The sequence below is a fragment of the Carettochelys insculpta genome, chromosome 3, assembly GCF_033958435.1.
Source record: "Carettochelys insculpta isolate YL-2023 chromosome 3, ASM3395843v1, whole genome shotgun sequence".
Taxonomy (NCBI): Eukaryota; Metazoa; Chordata; order Testudines; family Carettochelyidae; genus Carettochelys; species Carettochelys insculpta.
Genome location: NC_134139.1, coordinates 32,606,775 through 32,626,827, shown reverse-complemented (window position 1 = coordinate 32,626,827; position 20,053 = coordinate 32,606,775). Strand labels below are relative to the sequence as shown.

General features: G+C 41.3%; 2 protein-coding genes across 14 annotated transcripts in view; both read left to right on the top strand.

Moving 5' to 3' along the window:
* The window catches only part of TRERF1 (transcriptional regulating factor 1), a 150,474-nt gene extending 145,699 nt beyond the window's left edge, over positions 1-4,775 (top strand). For all 8 annotated transcript variants that reach the window (XM_074989584.1, XM_074989583.1, XM_074989591.1 and 5 more), the window contains 3 exons: positions 690-890; positions 1,334-1,542; positions 2,942-4,775. In XM_074989584.1, coding sequence (XP_074845685.1) covers positions 690-890; positions 1,334-1,542; positions 2,942-3,263 — 732 coding nt within the window. In that variant the 3' untranslated portion in view covers positions 3,264-4,775. The remainder of the gene's footprint in view (positions 1-689; positions 891-1,333; positions 1,543-2,941) is intronic.
* Positions 4,776-8,774: 3,999 nt separating this feature from the next.
* Positions 8,775-17,474, top strand: MRPS10 (mitochondrial ribosomal protein S10). 6 transcript variants are annotated; one of them, XM_074988525.1, is made up of 8 exons: positions 8,933-8,972; positions 12,418-12,455; positions 13,166-13,230; positions 13,324-13,396; positions 14,301-14,440; positions 15,145-15,253; positions 15,875-15,964; positions 16,320-17,474. In XM_074988525.1, exons 3-8 carry the CDS (start codon positions 13,205-13,207, stop codon positions 16,404-16,406), a joined length of 525 nt encoding a protein of 174 aa, XP_074844626.1. In that variant the 5' UTR covers positions 8,933-8,972; positions 12,418-12,455; positions 13,166-13,204; the 3' UTR covers positions 16,407-17,474. The 6 variants fall into 6 exon arrangements, with proteins under 6 accessions (XP_074844630.1, XP_074844625.1, XP_074844626.1 ...); XM_074988529.1 differs by lacking the exons at positions 8,933-8,972; positions 12,418-12,455 and adding an exon at positions 8,775-8,837; XM_074988524.1 differs by lacking the exon at positions 12,418-12,455 and having other exon boundaries at positions 8,856-8,972.
* The last annotated feature ends 2,579 nt before the right edge of the window (positions 17,475-20,053 follow it).

Below are 20,053 nucleotides of genomic sequence, written 5' to 3'. Positions count from 1 at the left end.
TACCAACACTATCAAGAAAGTCTTAATTTGCATGTAAGTTCAATACCACAGGTATTAGGGAATTCTTGAAGTGTTGTTTTTTTTTAAGCAAGTAACTTTCTAGTGTGTATGTGTTTGATATTACATATTGCCATTCATATCAAGATGAAGCATTGTAAACACCCCATTTTATATTGAAGAGGAAGGTAGGTTTGTGTCATATTGTAGAACTCCATGCAGGTATAGAAGATCATTTTGCTATGAGTAAGATATGGAAAGTCATCCATAGTAGGGCAAATACAAATGTCACAGCAAGAACTTGAAGTAAGAGAACAGGGGTACGTCTGTATTTACTGAGTGTTTGATGTGCTGTGATCAATCCTCTAGAGTTCGATTTTTGCTGCATTTGTGAAGATGCAGAAAATCGATCTCTCTGGGCTTGGCTGTCGAACATGGCACTCCACGCTATTGCGTGGAGTAAGGGACATCGGCATGAGGCTGAAGAGCCCCAGTCTTCAATAGGGAACAAAGATGATCCTGATACATCGATTCTAGCTACGCTAATGGCGTCACTAGAATTGTGTATCTGGGGTCAACTTTGTTCCGTATTGTAGACCAGGCTTATATGATGCTGTGTTTCAGAAACCCTATGCCTTTCTTTTATTCTTTGATCAAATTTTAGTCTTCCTTGAATGTAATTTTAATTTCAGACAAGTGGGGAAGAGGAAGATTTAGAGGATGAGGAAGAGATGGAAGAAGACAGAAAATCTGTAAAAGAAGAGGAAAGTGAAATGCAGAAATCTCCTGAACCACCACCTATAGTTCTTGGTGCACCGGTAGACCTGCCACCCCTTCAGAATCTCACATTTTCTGCAGCCTCTTTTATCTGTGAAATGCCAAATTGCGGTGCTGTATGTGTATTTGATATCTTTAAGGCATTTTGGGGTCAGTATTGTCCAGTGGCTGGGGTACTAGGTGTTGGATTCAAGAGGCCAGGGTTCAAGCTCTGCCCTTGCCATTGGTCTGCTGGACAAGTCATTTCACCTCTCTGTGGCTTACATTTCCTACCTGTAAAATAGGGATGAAATATTTAGCCTTTTTGTAGAGAACTTGTATGTGTCTGGATGAAAAAACTACTTATAAGATCTAAGTGGAAATGCCACTCATTATGGTACATTTTTTGTTTATGTAATGAGTAAATGTTTAACTTCAACCAGGTATAACTATAAACAAAATTGGCCAAATGTGGTGTTTTCATTATTAACCACTGCAGCATTTTATGTCTTTGTAGTGTAAATTAAATGTATTTCTCTTTCTACGCTGCTATTCTAATGCAGTTTCTTTTTTTACGTAGGTGTTCAGCTCCAGACAAGCACTAAATGGCCACGCTCGCATTCATGGTGGTACAAACCAGGTAACAAAGCCACGATGCAGTGTTCCAGGCCCAAAGCAAAAATCTGGCACACAGAGTGGATACTGCTCAGTTAAGAGTTCCCCAGCCCACAGCACAACAAGTGGCGAGACAGACCCAACAACAATCTTTCCTTGTAAAGAGTGTGGCAAGTAAGAGACTACATCTGTTTATAATAGTATAGAAAATTTATCTGCTCATATTGTAAAGAAATAGAACTTCAAGAAGTTCTTAGTAATTATTTATTTTTGTGAGGTTGTGTCAAAGGAATATCAGTTTCCTTTGACATGCTGTTACATTTTCCTTCTCCCACCCACCCAGCACAAGAAACCATTGCATGCACCTTCAGGCTCCTCCCTTACCCAGTAGGGGTAATCTGTTTTGAGAAACTAGTTTGGATATCATTTGAAAGCTTTGGATGATTTGACTACTGTATTCACTCCCTATGTAAGAGTTATGCTACATCTTTCCAGCAGAGGGAGGCAGATACCAGAGCATTTTTGTTGATGTTATTAAAGTCTCTTCTGTGTTCTGTTTTCAGGATGTTTAAAACATGAACTGTGTCATTGATAATAGTTTCCCTTCAGCTGGATGTGGTGTTCTTGACAAGAGAATGAAAAAGAAATCAATGCAGCCCCCCATGATGGCCAAGCTGTCCCGGTATTGCCCACAAGGCAGTGGAGTTGAAATCTTAAAAAGCCACTTCCACAAAAGTATCACATAAAACAGACATTTTGGGTGCAGATACTGATCAAATCCTGAAACATTTTAAAAACTGCAAAGTCTAATGCTATTATGGGATAAGGCAGCTGAGCAGCTTAATAGAGTCAAGATCTCTACTCTAGGTAGCTGGATCTTGAAAGATAAAATGTCAGTTCTGTAGTCTACAGGCAGTCTTCACAGAACTCTTCACTTCCTCAGAAATTAAGCAGGATTTTTGGAGGCCTGACTAATGATGACTGTTAAATATTTGAAGCTGGCAATGCTGCAGTAGATTGATGTGATATCCTAGGCTCAGGTAGCTAAAAAGCATACTTTTCCTCTTCCAAAAGATAGAAAGGAAGGATTCTCCATCAATTAAGGGACTACGTGGGGCCCCCAAAATTTGGATTCGGTTTCTATTCCACCACAGACTTCCTGTGTGAATATGAGCAAATCAGGGTGAGATTCACAAAGGTATTTAGGTGCTTAAGTACTTTGTGAATCCCAGCCTTAGTTTCTCTGTGTCTTTTTTTTCTATAAAATGGGTATATTGGCACTCCCATACTCAATGGGGTATTTGGGAGGTATGAGCATTGATAGTTACGAGACAATCAGACAGTGCAGCACTTGGGTGCATATGTATGTTTAAATGGCCAGTGTGCCATTATCTGTATTACTGTTAGACTGTAGAAACGTGATAATCGCTCCCTGAAATCCTCCAAGTGGTACATAAGTTTTTCTTCACCATCCTGTCTTTCAAGGCAAGAAAGCAAAGAACCTCAGTATTTCTTCTTCAAAGGTGGCAGTGGGATGGCATCTGAAATGTTCTTTCTTATCTTGAAATTTTAGGGTATTTTTCAAAATCAAAAGTCGCAATGCTCATATGAAGACCCACCGACAACAGGAAGAACAGCAAAGGCAGAAAGCTCAGAAAGCTGCTGTTGCAGCAGAAATGGCAGCCACTGTTGCAAGAACTACTGGGCCAGTTGGACATGGTTTGATCTCTATGGATCATTTGAGTTTGATTAAACATGGTGAGCATGTAGACGACCTGGAAGATGATGTTGTTCACGAGTTAGGAGATGTCATGGAAGAGACTGAAGTCATGGGGGCTGACCTGTTGTTGGATGATGAAGATGCAGATTTACTTCACGATGATGCTGAGTTGTAAATGTAGAATTGTCACATGCGACAGCTACTGAATACCTCCTGAATGTATCGGTCAGGAAATCGGGACTCTACTAGTTTATTTTCCATTGATTTTTAAACTACCTGTTTAAAAATGGTAATTTTTATCCAAGTTTAGGGAAAAGATATGCTTCCCGTCCATTTTTTAATCAGTTTGTGTGTTGGGGAAAAATAAATAATTGGCACAAATAGTCTTATAAGGTGTTTTATCTGGGTTCTGCTTCACTGAGATCTTGTTTCTATTTCCATTTCTTTCCAGACTTTTTATGGGAGGACCTTTAAACCTTAACTCTTCAGAATTTTCTTATTCTGAGTTCAGTATAGCCTGGACTGTTTCATTTTACATATCTCATTCTGGCCCTATTTACCAGGAAAGAGCTATTGTTACGTACTTCTGGCTGGAATAATTGCCTGCAATGGATCTTGCTGTGTTTTTCTGATCATATTCCATATTCATTGGAGATGTTGATGTAATGTATTTTTCTGTTTTGCATTTTTGTTGTACCTGGAACAAAAAAGAAATCCAACTGAATATGAATAATTACTGTGACTATCATCCATGGAACAGAACACTGCAAAACCTGTACTCTGCTTGCAAGAGATATTGTTTATATTGTACATTTTAGCGCTTCCATTTTAATTGGGCTCAGAAGAGAGATCCGCTGGTTTCTGAATGACGCAGTCTAAGGATTGAAGATGGTCCTACTTTGGTTCACTTCAGTTAAAGTGCAGCAAAAACTCACACCCTCTAATTGAAACATTGGATTAGGAACCATGCCTTTGTAATTGGACAGCACTGGATATACCTTGTTGTGACAATAAATCGTGCTGTTGAATAGCTCTCCCAGAGATTTTAGAGGTTTTGTACAATTGAGCAGTGCAGGAGCATATTCCAGAAGACATGAAATGTCAAGACATTCTTTCTCCACAGATGGTATGGGAGGAGGGAGGTTGCTGGAATATCTAATAGGTTTTAACAGCATACTTCCAGAAATTTAAACATGCACTTTTATCTTTCCTAGGCCTGAAATATTTTTATGCTATTTTTGAGTATTCACTTACAATGAACATACATTCTGAATCAGATGTAAAAGTAACATTTATCTGGCAAAGGTGGGGAAATGCTTAAGTTAACTTCCGCTGCCCACCCTTTTTCCTGACCAACATCAGCACAAAATATCTCTCTGACCTTGTGTGTACTGATGTTGGTTTGACACATTCTCCAGAGATACTCAGTACTGGATTCATAGTGTTGCACCTCAACAACATGCACAATTAGACAGTGCTTGGGTGCGCATCCTTTCATTACAACGTGGCAGTTTATAAGCTCTTCTCAAAATAAAATGCTGCAAAGGATTTAGAGGTTTCACTGATGATAATGATGCTCTTGTGAATGGTGCATTGGAGAACAGGATTGCAAATGCTATAAAGCCTTGTATGGAAGTAATTTCAGATCTTCCTGATTCCTTCCCTTTTTTTTTTTTTTTTTTTTTTTTTTACAAAACAAATGTTTCATACATTTGCCACAATATCTGACAGTTTGTGGAGTCACAGCACATACTCTTAAGTGGAGCAAGCAAGAGGGTAGACCTGGTTCACTATTTTCTTCCCCTTGTGTACTTAATACCTGTACAAAACCAAATGCAAAATAGGGGCAGAATCCTATGAAATAATAGTCTCTTCACTTGCCGCAGATAGGTGTAAATGACCATACTAGGTGCAAAGGCTGTGAGAATCAGGACCCATGTCTACACAGGATTATTACTCAAGTAAAGACCATATTTCTGTCAAAGCCAAACCTACAAGTCTAAAACCTCAAGTTCTTACTTGGAATCAAATGCACTGCTAATCAAGAATGATCCTTGTAGGTAAGTGGAAACCACTTTTTATTTTCAAGTTGTAGTTTCCTGTGAATTCTTCTGCTGGTAGGGAGGAATAACTCCACCCTTCTCTGCCCTATGCCTGTGAATCTCAGGAGATCTGACACAAGGGCTAAGAACCTGTACTTCCACTCTGCCATGTCCTGGAGCATGACTCCTGTATTCTGGGCAGTCCCCAACAGTTGAGACTCTCTTGAGTGGACTCTGTGGACATTCTAAGTCTTTGCAGGATCAGGGCCTTTGTACACACTAACTTGCACTGGAGTCTGTGGGCTGGCTTAAGCTTGGAAGACATGACTGGAGCCCACTCCATCCCCTACAAATCTATGGAGATTTGAATCCCGAGAGTTTCTCTGTGAAGGGATTTCTTCAGTAGAGTTGGGGAAAAAGTGGAAGCATGTTGTGGAAGTAGCACTCTTTGTATGTTGGTAAGAAGTCTGCATATAGTGTCTTGAAGGGGCAATCCTGCCTAACTCCGGTAAAACTTTCATTGCAGTCAATGGGAGATTTGCCTAAAGAACTGAATAAAAATATGATAAAAATATTTTGGATTTAGCCCTCATAGAAACAATTTTCAAAAATAATCCAGATTCCTTTTAACTAAAGATTAGCCAAATGTCTGTTAAAAACCACAGGACTATGCTCTAGATCTCCAGGTTGAAACAGGCACACTTTTTCTTATTTTACACCCAGGAAAATAATAATAATTGTGACTTGAAATCACCAAAGATTGCCTAGAAAGAACAAATGCACATTCCTGAAATAGTATTAAATTATATGTTAGGCTTCAAACACTGACTCCATATTAAAAAGTTGCACAGTCTGATGTTACACAGATGCTGGTCTGATGTGTTTTCAGTTGTATTTCAGAAAAGTTGGTTTCTTTGCTAATAGTTGCTGATGCAAAATGTTGTGTTATTACAGGATGGTTTCACTATTGAATTTGGTCCTTTGGTAAAGTCTGTACATAAAAAGAAAATCAGTATATTTTATGAAAATCATCTTATTTTCAAATATATTTAATTGATATATTTTATTAGAAGGTTGTAAATATTTTAAAAGCTCTAGTGTAAAATATATGTGTACTTTTTGGTGGGAAAGTAATGGTAATAAAAACTACATGCTTAATGTAGTTTGTGATCTCTTCCAGCTACAGCTTCATATTATAAGCATCTGACTTGCATGCAGTTTAACTTCAGGATGTAACTTATTTAGATTTTAATTAGGTTGGTTTAATTTCACAACCTAGCATTTGACTTTTTGATTTTTTTTTGCTTGGATTCCATATATTTGGTACATATCAATAAGCACTATGTATAGAATATTCAGTACTATTTGTAACAAATTGTTGTATTTGTAAATCAAAGGGTTTTATGTAAGTTTGGCAAAAAGAGGACAGTATTTTCTGGTGGAATTTTATATTTTTGATAAAATGTAGTTTGCTGGGTTTTGCTACTGCAATGAAAATTTCTTTTAAATAAATTAATCTGATATAAATGCGGGGGGTTGACAACAACGTTATATATATATATATATATATATTTGTAAAAATATTTACTTTATATTCCTTTTAAAAAATTCCTTAATGTTGCTAGATGTGCTCAATTCTGCATGCCACACTTTAGCAAAGATGCAGATAAATGAGAGGGATCTCATATGAGGGTAGCAGAAATAATTAAAGATGTAGAAATCTGGTCTCTTGAGGAGAGGTTACGAAAGCTGGGCATGTTTAATCTTGAGAAAAGAAGGGTATGTCTACACTTACACATGCTCGATGCGCCGTGATTGATCCTTCAGAGTTGGATTTTGCCACATCCATGAAGACGTGGCAAAATCAATCTCCCTGGGCTTGGCCGTCGACTCTCATGCTCCACACTATCGCATGGAGTAAGGGATGTCAACGCAAGCCCGAAAAGCCCTGATCTGCACGAGGGAACAAAGTCGATCTGGATAGGTCTATTCTAGATACATTAATGGCGGGGCTAGAATTGCCTATCTGGGATCAACATTGCTCCCTTGTGTAAACCAGCCCAAAGAAAGGCTGGGGGAAGGGGTAAGTCTTCAGATGTGTTAAGGGATAGAACTAGGACAAGAAGTAAGGGGTTTAATTTGCAGCAAGGGAGATTTAGCTTAGATATGGAGAAAATGTTAAGGTTAGTTATGCTCAAATACCATGGAATTTCTGTCCTTGGAAGTCTCTTAAAAAATGTTGACGTGCCCTGTCAAGGATGGTGTAGGTTTGCTTGGTCCTGGCACAGTGTAGGGTCATGGACTTGATGGTGCTGTGTCAGACCTATATTGTTAAGCTTGTTTCCACATCTGGTCACTAGAATTCCTAAATCATTTCACTGAAAATTGTTTCACCTACCTCTTTCCCATACACACCCTTCAGTGTGGTTAACAGTGTTAACATTCTTGGTATAGTGAACAACACTAGAAAGTGTTACATTAATAAGTTTAGAGAGAGAGAGAAGATAATTTCATATTTTAAAATTCTGATGTGCTATATAATCTTAAAATAGCGTATTTAATCTTATTTTAGAAGCAAAAATTTGTCAAATACCTGAACTGCTTCCTCTCATACCTTTTAATGTAGCCTTGCCTCAACATTGCTGCTGCCATGAGCTACTCTGGAATATTTTACAACTAAAATCTAAACCCAGAAGCCTCCTTTGTTTTCCATGCTTTTGGGTTTTAAACTGATGGTCCTAAAACTGCGTTCCTTCTACCTCTACAACTAGGTGAACAAAGTTGGGCTAGGTGTGGGTGTACAAAGAACACACAAGCAAGGTATATTACTAGGGTGTTCTGCTTATTGCTGCAATCTTTGTGTGCGAGTCATAGCCTGTGCCGGTCACTAGCTGTGTGCACATCCCACCTGCAGGAGGGCTAGAGAATCTTTTCTGTTGAGGGTAGCTGTGGCAAACCCCTTAAGACACGGTATACAAGGCTGCTTCTCCACCTCCGCACCGGTGCCTTCGTACTCCAGTGCCAGAAAGTGGAGTGTCTTAGCCTCTTTAATGCAAGTGCTCTGGTACCCCGTGTTAGAGGTAGGGGGAAGAGGGGCTCAGTTCCACTTCGAGTAGTTTGCCCTGAGGGGGTCCCCCCTCCATTTCAGAGTTTCCCTAACGTGGGCATGATCCCGTCCTAGGGGCTGACGGCCTCTGCGGGAAGCCTGAGCTGAAAGGTGCGTCCTGCCCTTCCTGCCTTAAATACCTCGCCGCGAGCCTCCCAGCCGCGGCACCTTTAGGCCTCACACAAAAGGCAAGAGACTGCAGCCGCCAGCGCCTATTCAAGGATACCGCTCTACGGCCTCAACCCGCGCCGCAGTCAGCGCCTTCTCCGGGGAGCGGCGCACAGACCTCGGTGCGGGACCCCTCCGTTCCCTACAAGGAGACCCCCAAGGACCACCAGCGCGCCCTGCCCGGGACTGGGCCCGCTCCCAGGCGCGCTCGGAGTAACACTGCTCGGGGAAGTGAGGCAGGCGCCTGAGGGCCGCGCAAGCGCCTTGCCACAGGCTTCCACCGAAGCGGGGCGGGGGAGGGCAGGCTTCGAGGACGGTACAGTAACTGCGAAGGGGTGGGGAGTTCGGTGTCACGTGGTGAGGAGCGAGGTCCGGCACCTGCGCGAAGGCGAACCGCCGATTTACAGGCGCGCGGCTAACTGTGTGGGAGCAGGTACCGAGGGGGGGCGCTCTACCCTTCCGCGCTGAGCTCTCTGGCGCGGGAGCTGCCGGAAGTTGCCGGGACCGAAGTACGGGCAAAATGGCGGTCTGGGGAAGCGTGAGTCGTTTGTGGCGGCTGCTCGGCCAGGTACCAGGGTACAGGATGGGTAGCAGCTGCAGGACACGGGCCTCACGGCGGTACCCCGGTGTACCCGTATAGGATCGTTGCTCTCTCCGAGCCCGCCCCGCCTGTGGCTGCAGCCCTTCGCGCGCGGCTGGGCACGAGCCGCGTCCCTTATCGCCCCCACGAGCCAGAGCGGGCGACTCGAGCTGTCTGGCAGCGCCTGGGAGCCCGACGCCCGCCAGGCCGTGCTGATGGGCCGCCTGCGACCCGGGGGCCGACAGCCTCGGGGCTTCACCCCTTCTCTGAGATTTCCGTTGGTTTGAGTCTGAGTCGCAATCCGGAACCTGAGCCCTGCTGCGTTGCACTGCGCCGCGCCCTTTGAATGCCGGTCTGCGGTGGTTAATAGCGTGCGACTTGCATGTCGGTGCAGAGGACTCCTTGGGGTTGACTCGGATTTGTAGGTAGTAGGATAATTACGGGGATGTCAGCTCTGCTCAGGTCACTGGCCATATCTGGGCTGCTGTTGAGGGTACAGGAAGGTGCCTTTAACTTGGGTTAGGCTCCCCGATAGGCTTTATACTACGCCACAAATAGGAGTGGAAAGCAGAGCTGCTGTGTCTTCTGTGCTGTTTTAACCCAAGTTAAAAATATTTTTTGCTGGGCGGACTAGGGTAGATTTAGCCGAGAATATTGTTTTAGGGCTGTAGCTGTCACAGTAGAGGAAAAGACAGTTTCAGTGATACATCCTTGTAAATTATGAGGGTCCATCATATATTGTGTTTTGGAAGTATAATCTTTCTACAAGACCACTTTAATGAGCATGTAGTTTATTTTCCATGATACAGCCCTCCCCCCACCCATCTCCCACAACCATGCCTTCCCTTGTTTACTGTGGTTTGCAGATTATTTGTTGGTTAAAGCAAAAAGGAGGTGACTAACATAGGCAGTCTCTTGCAGATCCCTGCTTATACAATGATTTTTGAAATCTTATGTTGTAGAGGTGAAAGAGACAGAGTTGGGACTACACTACTTGAGGAAATGCAGAGTAGATTGCAGTTCAGTCCTGTAAGACGACAGTCCACTGCATAAACCTCAAACTCTCCTTTCTCTTCTTCCACATTCACTACACGCCACCTGACTTCTGCAGCAAACAAATGAATCTTGTGGACAATATTTTTTTTCATTGAAATTTATAGTGTACACTGAATGAATGAGGTTTCCTGTGGGGGAAAAGGAAGCATGTCTTATATAATTAAAGATATACAAGGAGACACGTTACAATCTACAAAAAACCTTAACACTAGTATGTCCTCCCTCCTTTTTGAGTACTTGACATTGGACTGTTACGCATTCTTGTACCAGACAGAAAGCTTGACGTATTGGCATTTCTAATCCTCATTGACCACCTAGTTTATAGTGCAGTTGGTGTGAGGCCATCAGGCTTCCAACCTCATTCCTCAGAAGTGGATACATGTCCTTGCTATTCCGAGACAGAGGTACAGTCACAGGATTTGGAGTGGGTGTTGGGATGCAGGACTGAAGTGGAGTGGGGAGGTGCAGGAAGGGCCTTGGAGCAGAGGTGGGAGCACAGGAGGGATTTTGTATTGCTGGATCTGGGGGTGCTCACCTCAGGTGGCTTTCCACAGGTGGTAACCTGACCCTACCGCTACTGGTGTGGGTGCTGTGAGGTGGCTCTGCTCTGAGTGCCACCCTGCTCCTATTGCTAGCTGCACAGCTCCCATTGTTTGGGAACCATGGTCAGCGGGCGCTATGGGCAGAGACAGCTAAGCTGGCTAGCCATGCTTCTGCCAGGAGCAGTAGGGAGAGGTCACTGCTGGTTGGGAGCCACCAGAGGTGAGCACCCTTCCCCTAAATCCACCACCCCAAAACCACTCTTGGAACCCACTCCCCTGCCTGGAGCACTTTCACACATCCAAATGCTCTCCCAGAGTCTACGCTTCCCCCTGCACCCCAACTCTACCTTAGTTCACCAGAATTTTTTACCTACTGGCATTTCCCTAATGTGCTAGATAAAGAATCTTTTATTGGGGGAGGGGTAGCTCAGTGGTTTGAGCATGGGCTTGCTAAACTCAGCATTGTGAGCTCAATCCTTGAGGAGGATATTTAGAGGTTGGGGCAAATAGATGTCAAGGATGGTGCTTGGCCCTGTTAAGAGGGCTGGGGACTGGACTAAATGACCTCCTGAGGTCCCTTCCAGTTCTAGAAGATGTATGTAATTTCCAATTTAAAAAACAAACAAATTCTAAAATCAGAACTATATAGGCCTGGCTTGGATCAGTTACAGTGTGGTAACCTTTAGATACTTAAAAACAGCCAGAAGTCCTGTGGCACCTTAAACTGACAAATCTATACAGTGCTACAGGACTTCTCGTTTCTTCAGGTAGACTAACAGTTACCCCTCTGATACCTACTTCGCTATTTAGCACAGGTTGCTGTCATTAGAGCCAATGAAATAACTGGTAGCAATAGCAGTCTTTTTTTCTCCTCTATGTGGACCATCCATGAGGAGATCACATTTGCTATTGGGTTTCACAGCTGTTTGCTCAGCAGCAGAGGAATAGTTAGATTCAGGAATCCTGGATTCTGTTCCAGATTCTGGGTGTGTTCTTTCCCTGCCTGTCCTATTCTGCCTCATTCAGTGTGTCCTCTGTTCCTCCCCTTATAAATTCCAGTGAGGAATTGTCCGTTTCCTCCTGAGTGCTAGTAAGGGGACCATGGGAAATACAGATGAGAGAGTTTCCTTGCTTTGAGTTCCAGTGCCCCAGCATCTGGGTCTGAGAGCAACGATTGTTGGACAAGTCATGCTGTCCTCCTGGAGCCCTGGGCTGGAACAGGCTTAGTGCCTCTGGGGATGTTGTCTGCCTAGTTTTGTTGCTTCACAGGAGCTATATAGGGGGCAGGAGAGGAGTGTGCATTAGAAACAGAATCCGGATAAGTTCCCCACCAAACTAACACGTCTTTTCTGAGTGTGTGCAGACTGTTGTCAGATATTTCGGTAAATCGTCAGAGGAGCAGCAAAAGGCTCATCCCTGACAGATCTTGATTGCGAGACCCTGCTCTGAATCAATTGAGCACTTGAACTTTTCAATGAAGCAGCTAGAAGAATTTCTTTTGGGATGACAATATGTTTTCCCCTACCCCTGTTCTCAAAATGGCTGAACCATTTTTACTGAAACATTCCAGAGAAAGATTCAGCATGGGACACAAACCTGGAATGGGAAATTCCAGTCTGAACAGCTGAATTTTGGAAAGTTAGAAGCAAGTGATAATGAGGCCATATGACAGAGAGTAAATATTGACAAATTAGCAAGTCTGCTATGTTACATAAAAACAAAACCAAAAAAGACCATACTTTTACTATGAAATAGCAATTGTGACATCACATGTATGGAGTCTGTTATTGTGCTAATAAAAGTCGCAACCTTCAATTTTTTTTGTTGCATTCTAGGTCATAGGTATTCTTATAATGATGACTTTGTGACATGGGTAATCAATTTTTTTCTCTAGTCCTCTTATTTAGTCATAATTATGCACACATTAGATAATAAGTTCTTACATTTTTTGCATTCATGTAATCTAGAGTAATGTGACTAGTAAAATAACTGTTAACCCAGTTTTTTTTTCTGTGTGAGCTTGTGAGATCTGGATTTCCAACACACCATTTTTAATGTGGAATTTCTGCACAGATTAAGATAATTTCCATATTATTTTAGTTCTGAATTGTCTGAAAAGATACCATACAAATAAACTTCTATGATGTGTTCAGATTAAAGTGACATTCATTGTAATTCTTTGGACCTGTTTAGGTATGAATGTGGTGTTTATTCAGGCCTATGCACTGGAAAAGCATCTGCTGCCCTTTCATACCTTTAATGCAGATGTTCCCAACTTCTCAATTTACATAAACCTTTTATCCACCTTCAGTGCTCTTTTCTGTGCCATCCTTGGAGCAAGAACAAAACTTGCCTAGCAAATGTGTCTCTCATGGCTCTGTACCAGCGTGATAAATGGGTTTCAAGGTACAAGAGAGCCTTTCTGCAAAACAGTGAATTTAATCTTTCATATTCTAATTTCTTCATGGTACTTCCAGATTTACATTTATATATTTATTAGTCTAGGAAACGATAACTGAAACGTACGTGAAGCCAATAACTTTTAATTTGAAAGACGCTAGCTGATTTAACTTGTTTTCTCAGGGACCAGGGACTTTCTCCATAAATTATTCAAGAAGGGATATGCCAAAGCCATATTGTTTTCTTCTGTAAGTATATTTAACAATGAAATCTGAAAAACCCCGAGCTCATAATTTGTAATCATGTTTAAATATGTTTTTCTTCTTCCTCCTACTAACTAGAAACAAGGACTTGTTGCGGGTTCAGGTCTCAGGATTCTACACTAATTTACACCATCTTAAGGACAAATCTTTGGTATGTTACTAAATAGACCTTCTTATTTATATAAATTACACAAACTCAGATCTATTTCAGCATAAGTGAGTTTTTTTGTAATTATGCAAAATCCACATTAGGAAAAGAATATTTGAGTTGGTTTATCATCACTGAGGTCTTATTTCCAATGAGGTCTGAGGGTTACAATCTGCATTTAGCATAGAAATGTGCTCTTCTCCTGGAAGCTTCTTTTGTTTTAAAACATATATGGTACATGTTTTAAAAGAAATTTAATTCCCCTTTTACTTAAAGCATTTTCTTGTGTTTCTTCTTATCTTGGTGGAAGGAGTCTATTTTTCATCAGCTACAGAGAGAATTGACAACAATGCAGACTGAGTCACTCTTCTCTAGCTCCACAAAAGAGTAGTATTAGATAGGTTCCAGGAAAGAGTCTGTAACTTTTCAGAACATGGGAAGGGGCGGGAGCACAGGCAGGGGATGGAGCCCCACGTACCTCAGCCCCACAATGGTGCAGGGCCAGAGCTCCCAGTGGAGTGTGCGGCTGTGGCGCAGAGCCAGAGCTGGAGCCTGTGCTATGGCCTGGGCTCCTGCTATGGAGTCCTCACTGCAGTACAGGGCTGGAGCACAGAGCCTGCGGGCTCCTGCTGTGGACTCCCTGCCGTGGCCTGGGGCTGGAGCTGGAACCTGGGGCCTCGTCTATGGAGTCCCTGTCCTGCCACAGGGTTGGGGCTGGAGCCCATGGAGCAAGGCCCTAGACAGACTTGAAAAAGTATCACCAGCACTCAGACTTTAAGTAGAGGTCAAAAGTTCTAATTTCAGAACTTTGCCTCCAAAAGGTTGCTGATCCTGGTCTGTTTTATAAATTGGGTAAAGGTAGTGTGAAGCAATCACTTAACTTCTGTCTCATTCTTTCAAAACCTAGGTGTCCATTTCAGATGAACCAGACACATTATACAAGAAATTGTCAGTTTTAGTTAAAGGCCATGATAAAACTGTGTTGGACAGTTATGAATATTTTGCCGTGCTTGCTGCTAAAGAACTTGGCATCTCCATTGAAAAAATGTAAGTGTAGGTCACCTAGGCTCAGATTCTAGTTATAAAACATCACCCCTTCAGGCATCTATACATCTAGATTTTTGAGGCATGGACTGTACTTTGTGTTTCAGAAGTAAAAGGCTTCCACTCGTGGCATTTTTTTAAACCCAAAAATGTTCTGGGATTATATTTCTTTGAAGTTGTTTTAATTATTTTTCTTGTTATAAAATCCCACCATTTTTATTTTAAGTTGGCTTTATACTGTCTTTCCTGCAGCAGTAGTATACGATAATAGTTTAAGGACCATACAGCCAAAAGCAAATATCTCTTATAAGTTCAGCACTATGTTAAAGCAAAACATTTACAGAAAAGGGAATCTTGCCCAGGGTTGTGGTTTTTTTTTTTTTGGTTTTTTTTTTAAACATACCTTTTCAAACTTGCTGCAAGGACAGTACCCAGTGACTGTGTAAGCAGCCCCATTATCATCTAGCTGAATTTAGTGGTCCTGTGTTTCTTTTCTGGGTTTTCCAACAGTTTTATTTAAGCCAAAATGTGGTTGGTGATACCAAAATACACTGGTATTTTTCACATTGCGTCGTTCACTTGTACAAATGTCAAGTAAAGCAGGGCATTAAATTCTAGTGGGTTGTTATGTAGATACAGAAAACAGTAACCTGATTTTTAAAAGGGATATAAATGTAATTTTAAATATGTGTTTAAATACTTCTTAGATGTGAACCTCCCAAGAAGATAGAACGACTTACTCTTCTGAAGTCAGTACACATTTTCAAGAAGCACCGAGTTCAGTATGAAATGAGGACACATTATAGATGTTTGGAGGTGAGTGTATTCGGGTAAGATGAGAGCTCAGATAAAATGTATTGCAATTTTGACAGTTTATGAAATCTGTGTGTTTTGATTTTGCATTTAACTCCAGAGTGCAGAACTTCCTTACCCTTTCTCGGTGGATAATAAAAGGAATATGTGTTGTGTTTGATGCATCTTGTATTACATAGCTTTAGTCCTCATGTCCTGTGTCTGTTGAAGGGAGGAGATTGTTGTTCAATATATGTTAGGCCCTGATCCAGCTTATGCTGCTCCTGGGTATTATGTAGCATCTTTTTTAAATATCAGCTGCACAAACCAAATTACAGATTAATCCCAGGAGGAGCTATAAGTAAACAAAGATGTATGTGTTTCTACGGTTGCAGAATACGTGTATTTGGTAAACCCCTGATCTGGAGTACTTCTCCTATTTACTGTGCATAAGTATGAGAGCGCAAAAAGTATATTAATTCTTTGCTTGTGGTGAAGGGACAGTTGAACCCTTCACAGGGTACTCTAGCATCTCTGACTCTGAGGAAATTTTCATATTTGTATGTGCCTATATCATTATACTGTGATACACTAATAGCACAAAACATGGCTACTTTTATTTTAAAACACTTTGTTTTGTTCTAGTTAAAACATTTAACTGGAAGTACAGCTGATGTCTATTTGGAATACATCCAAAGAAATTTACCTGAAGGGGTTGCCATGGAAGTAAAAAAGGTATAATTTAATTGCTTTCTTGAATTTCTTGTAAGAGGTGTGGGATGAGTCTAGTTTTAAGATGAATCAGATGACAAATGGCAGCTGCTAATGTCTGCTGGGACAAAAATCAAGAGTAATCTCTGGAATGTGCAGAGATTCGGAGCTGGGGAGAAAAGCTATCTGGGGAGTAAAGGATCCAAATGGTGGACAGCTATTCTTAAAATGGCTTCTGCCAGTTTTTTCAGTATCCAAATAAGTATTTGTAATTTTATGTGGGTAAACATGAATACAGCAAGACAATTTATCCTGAATGAGGGAGCTGTCATATTTAAGGTGCAGCTTAGTAGGTGTAATTCTTTGCTTTGTTTTTTAGACCAAATTAGAGAAACTACCCGAACATATTCAACAGCCAGTTTGGGACAAACTACCTTTAGTAGAAGAAACCGCAAGCACATCTTGAGTTCTTCATGTACTAAAGTTCTGCAACTTCTGTTAGTAACAGAAGTTCAGTCAGCTTCCCCGTGCCGGTGTTGCCATCTTTCCAGTGTCAAATGTTGTCTTAAAAATGAATAGTTTTTAAGGACTGTGATGAGGCAGGTCACTGGCTTCCCTAATTATCAGTGAATGTGGATCCCAGCTCCACGACATGAACAGGAAGACTGGACTGCTCTGAAAATGTCCTTTTTGTCAAAGTCCTATGTGAATAAAATGTGATTAATTTACATGAACAGTGGGGTCATGATGTACAATACAGACTACAATATTTCTGTACAGCAAAAGGAGGGGAAAAAGACAAGGCATCATTAAGAATTTTATTTTTGGTTTCTTAATAAAGTTGTTGTTGGCTCAATGTTCCATGTGCAACTTAAAATAATCTCTGATAGAATAATAAATTGAAGAGTAAAAAAATACAACTTCTATAAATAAAAATAATCCAGCCATTATCTGATAGTAAACAATCAACACATCCTATCGTTGTGATAGTTGTCTGTACTACATCAGATTCAGCTTCTTCTCTGAAACTTCAGATACATACTAATCCTATCAAACAAACATATTAGAAAAGCAAGCCCTTGCTATGTGTAAATAATTAAAACTGAACAGCATTTTAGTAAGTGTTACCAAAAAAGCTTTTTTTGTAGCATCTTGCCTTTCTGTATGGAGCAAGGTGTTCATCCCTGTGCTGCAAGAGTTTTATACTTTAGACTATATTCTTCAAATGGTGATGGTCCGTCTGCTGAGAAATTCAAGATAAGTAGCAGAAAGGTTAGTTTTGCTGCCAAATATCTGCTATAACAAGCTTTTCAAAAAAAATTAGGAATTCTGCATAATATATAAGGAGCAGAAGAGATGCAATGAAAGATGGAGTTTACCTTTACTCAGTATCTTCTTCCCAAGTAATCAGCAGAAATCTCAGAAGATTATAGTACTCCTAGTACACTAAACCAAGTTTATTAATTTACACAGGGGATTTTATAAACAACTAGTAGATTTATCTGTGTTGCTTGGGTCTTTAACAGAACTATTTTTTTAAATAAATGGAATGTATGTACTTTATTTCAATTATTGTATTTTTCAAAAATGAAGGCTGCAGTGAGGGTTCAGGGCAGAGGGTGGGGGGCTCAGGACAAGCGTATAGAACAAGTCAAGGCTAGGGGAGATGTAGAACTCACAGCAGGGGCCTCAGGACAAGAGACGAGGGGGAGAGTGCCTTACCACAGCTCTCCACTACAGTGAGGGTGGCACTGCTCCAGTAGCTGCTACTCCCAAGGGGCGAGTGCTGCACTCACTGGAGAGTGGTTACTCCTGGGACTTTTTGTTTGGGGGTGGGGGGAAGAAGGGGAACAAGAAGAGTGGGCGAGGGTCTAGGAGCCATCTGTCTTCTAGTGCCCTCCGTATGACCTGCAGGGTGTCTGTGGGGGAAGTGAGACTGGAGATTGCCCTCTGCTGCAGCGCACCCATCCCCATGGCACGCAGGCTCTCCATAGGAGTGGGAAGGCAGCCTGTGGGTTTGGGGCAGGGAGCTGCTTAGCTGGTGTGGTGGCAGGCAAAATGGTGGAGCTCCAGCCTTGCTAATCATGCTCATGTTGCTGTGGCTGCCCCTAGTGGCCACTCTCAGCATTGAATCCCTCTTCTTGTTGCCCCCTCCCTTTCCGGCTGTGTCTACACTAGCCCCAAACTTCAAAATCGCCACGCAAATGGCCATTTCACAGTTTACTAATGAAGCGCTGAAATGCATATTCAGCGCTTCATTCGCATGCGGGTGGCCGCGGCACTTCGAAATTGACGCGCCTCGCCGCCGTGCATCTTGTCCTGACAGGGCTCCTTTTCGAAAGGACCCCGGCTACTTCGAGCTGATGGGAATAAGGGGACTTCGAAGTAGGTGGAGTCCTTTTGAAAAGGAGTCCCGGCGGGACGAGTCGCGCGGCAGTGAGGCGCGTCAATTTCGATGTGGCGCCGCTGCCCACATGCTAATGAAGCGCTGAATATGCATTTCAGCGCTTCATTAGTAAACTTTGAAATGGCCATTTGCATGGCCATTTCAAAGTTTGGGGCTCGTGTAGACATAGCCTCTATGTCCTACAAACCAGTCCCATTCCTGGTACTTCATTTCCCAGGCACAATCAAACCCTGACCTTGCTTTTAAGTTAGGGTAAGAGGAAGATGCACACTAAATTTGGTAGTCCTAACTCTTACAGACTCAGACCCACTCTAAAATATATAGACAGATTTTGTCTTTCCACTTTCTTCTCATTCAAATACATGTAACCTATTCTTTTTGTCCTGTATTTTTTGAAACAAGTTTCACCTTAATACTTATCTGTGGTTGAAAAGTTAACATTGGAAGGCCTCAACATAACACTTTACAAGAAGAAAATGGACACACTAAAAGCCCAGTCTTCTGTGCAGTTTGAAAACCCCTTGACAATTTTTTTTAAATACTCTCTCTCGATTTATTTAACTATTACACTAAAACTATATTTGAAAAGAACCCCTTTGGGTTTTGTTTTTTCTCATTGGTCCACTAGAAACAAGGCACTGATAATAAGAGCATACAGTTCTGTAAATCAGTTAAGCTAAGTTTCAATCTGCATGATCCACTATTTATCTTTACAAAAGTTTGGTATTTACTCCTACAGAAGAGAAAATCTTAGGCAGTGTAAATACTGTATTTTGGATCACAACAAAACTTTTTAAAGTTTAATTTATTTTTAAATTAAAAAGTAATAGCTGATAGAAAAGCTTTCCCACTAAATATCAGTTTTAAAATAACAAATACTACAGTGAAAGTTTTATTATCCAGCATCCCTAGCCCCACAGCACTCAGGCTAGCCAGGACAGTGGCCCCACAACAGCCAGACCCAGCTGGGCATGTTGGTTAACTAAATGTGCCAGATAGCCAAATGGTGGATAACTGGGCTTTTACTGTACTTATTTATGCACACACTTAGAACTGGAAATATAACTGTCATTCTATTCTATATTATCACGTACTGATCTCATATCTTTTTACTACTTTGAAGAAAACAAAGTGCTCCTACACTATTCTTGTACCAACTGTACATTACAGTAATGATAGTAAAAGAAAGTCAATGAACATATCAGGCTTTTTCTCCTTGAACTTAACAGAACTTCCAGCTTGAATTTCAGCTGTGTCGTTCATAGTCTTCTCATAACAAAAATTTGAAGAGTTCAAACTACAGGTTTTAATAGCAAAAACAAGTGAAGCAGTTTCTAAATTTAGAAAACATTACTAGAACAAAGAACATTATAATAACCACCTCTAAAAGTATTGATTGGCACATGCTGTAACAAAAGATCAAGTACTGAAGCTTTATGACTGAAGTCCTCATCACTTTTTCCTCTTGGCTAATCTAAATACTAAACAAATGTGTATTTGTCAGAAAAACAATTTGCCTAAATAATTTTTAGATTGTGAAGGTCAGAGAAATTATGGATGATGAAAAGAAAGTTTTTAAAATGTTGTCACCTGAGATAAGGCTTGTTGTGCACACTCCAAAAAGTCTGTATACCATCTCCAGTTGGCCTCTAAGGGTGACTGTTACCCTTTAAAACCCAATAATTGCATAATTCTTTCACCATGGC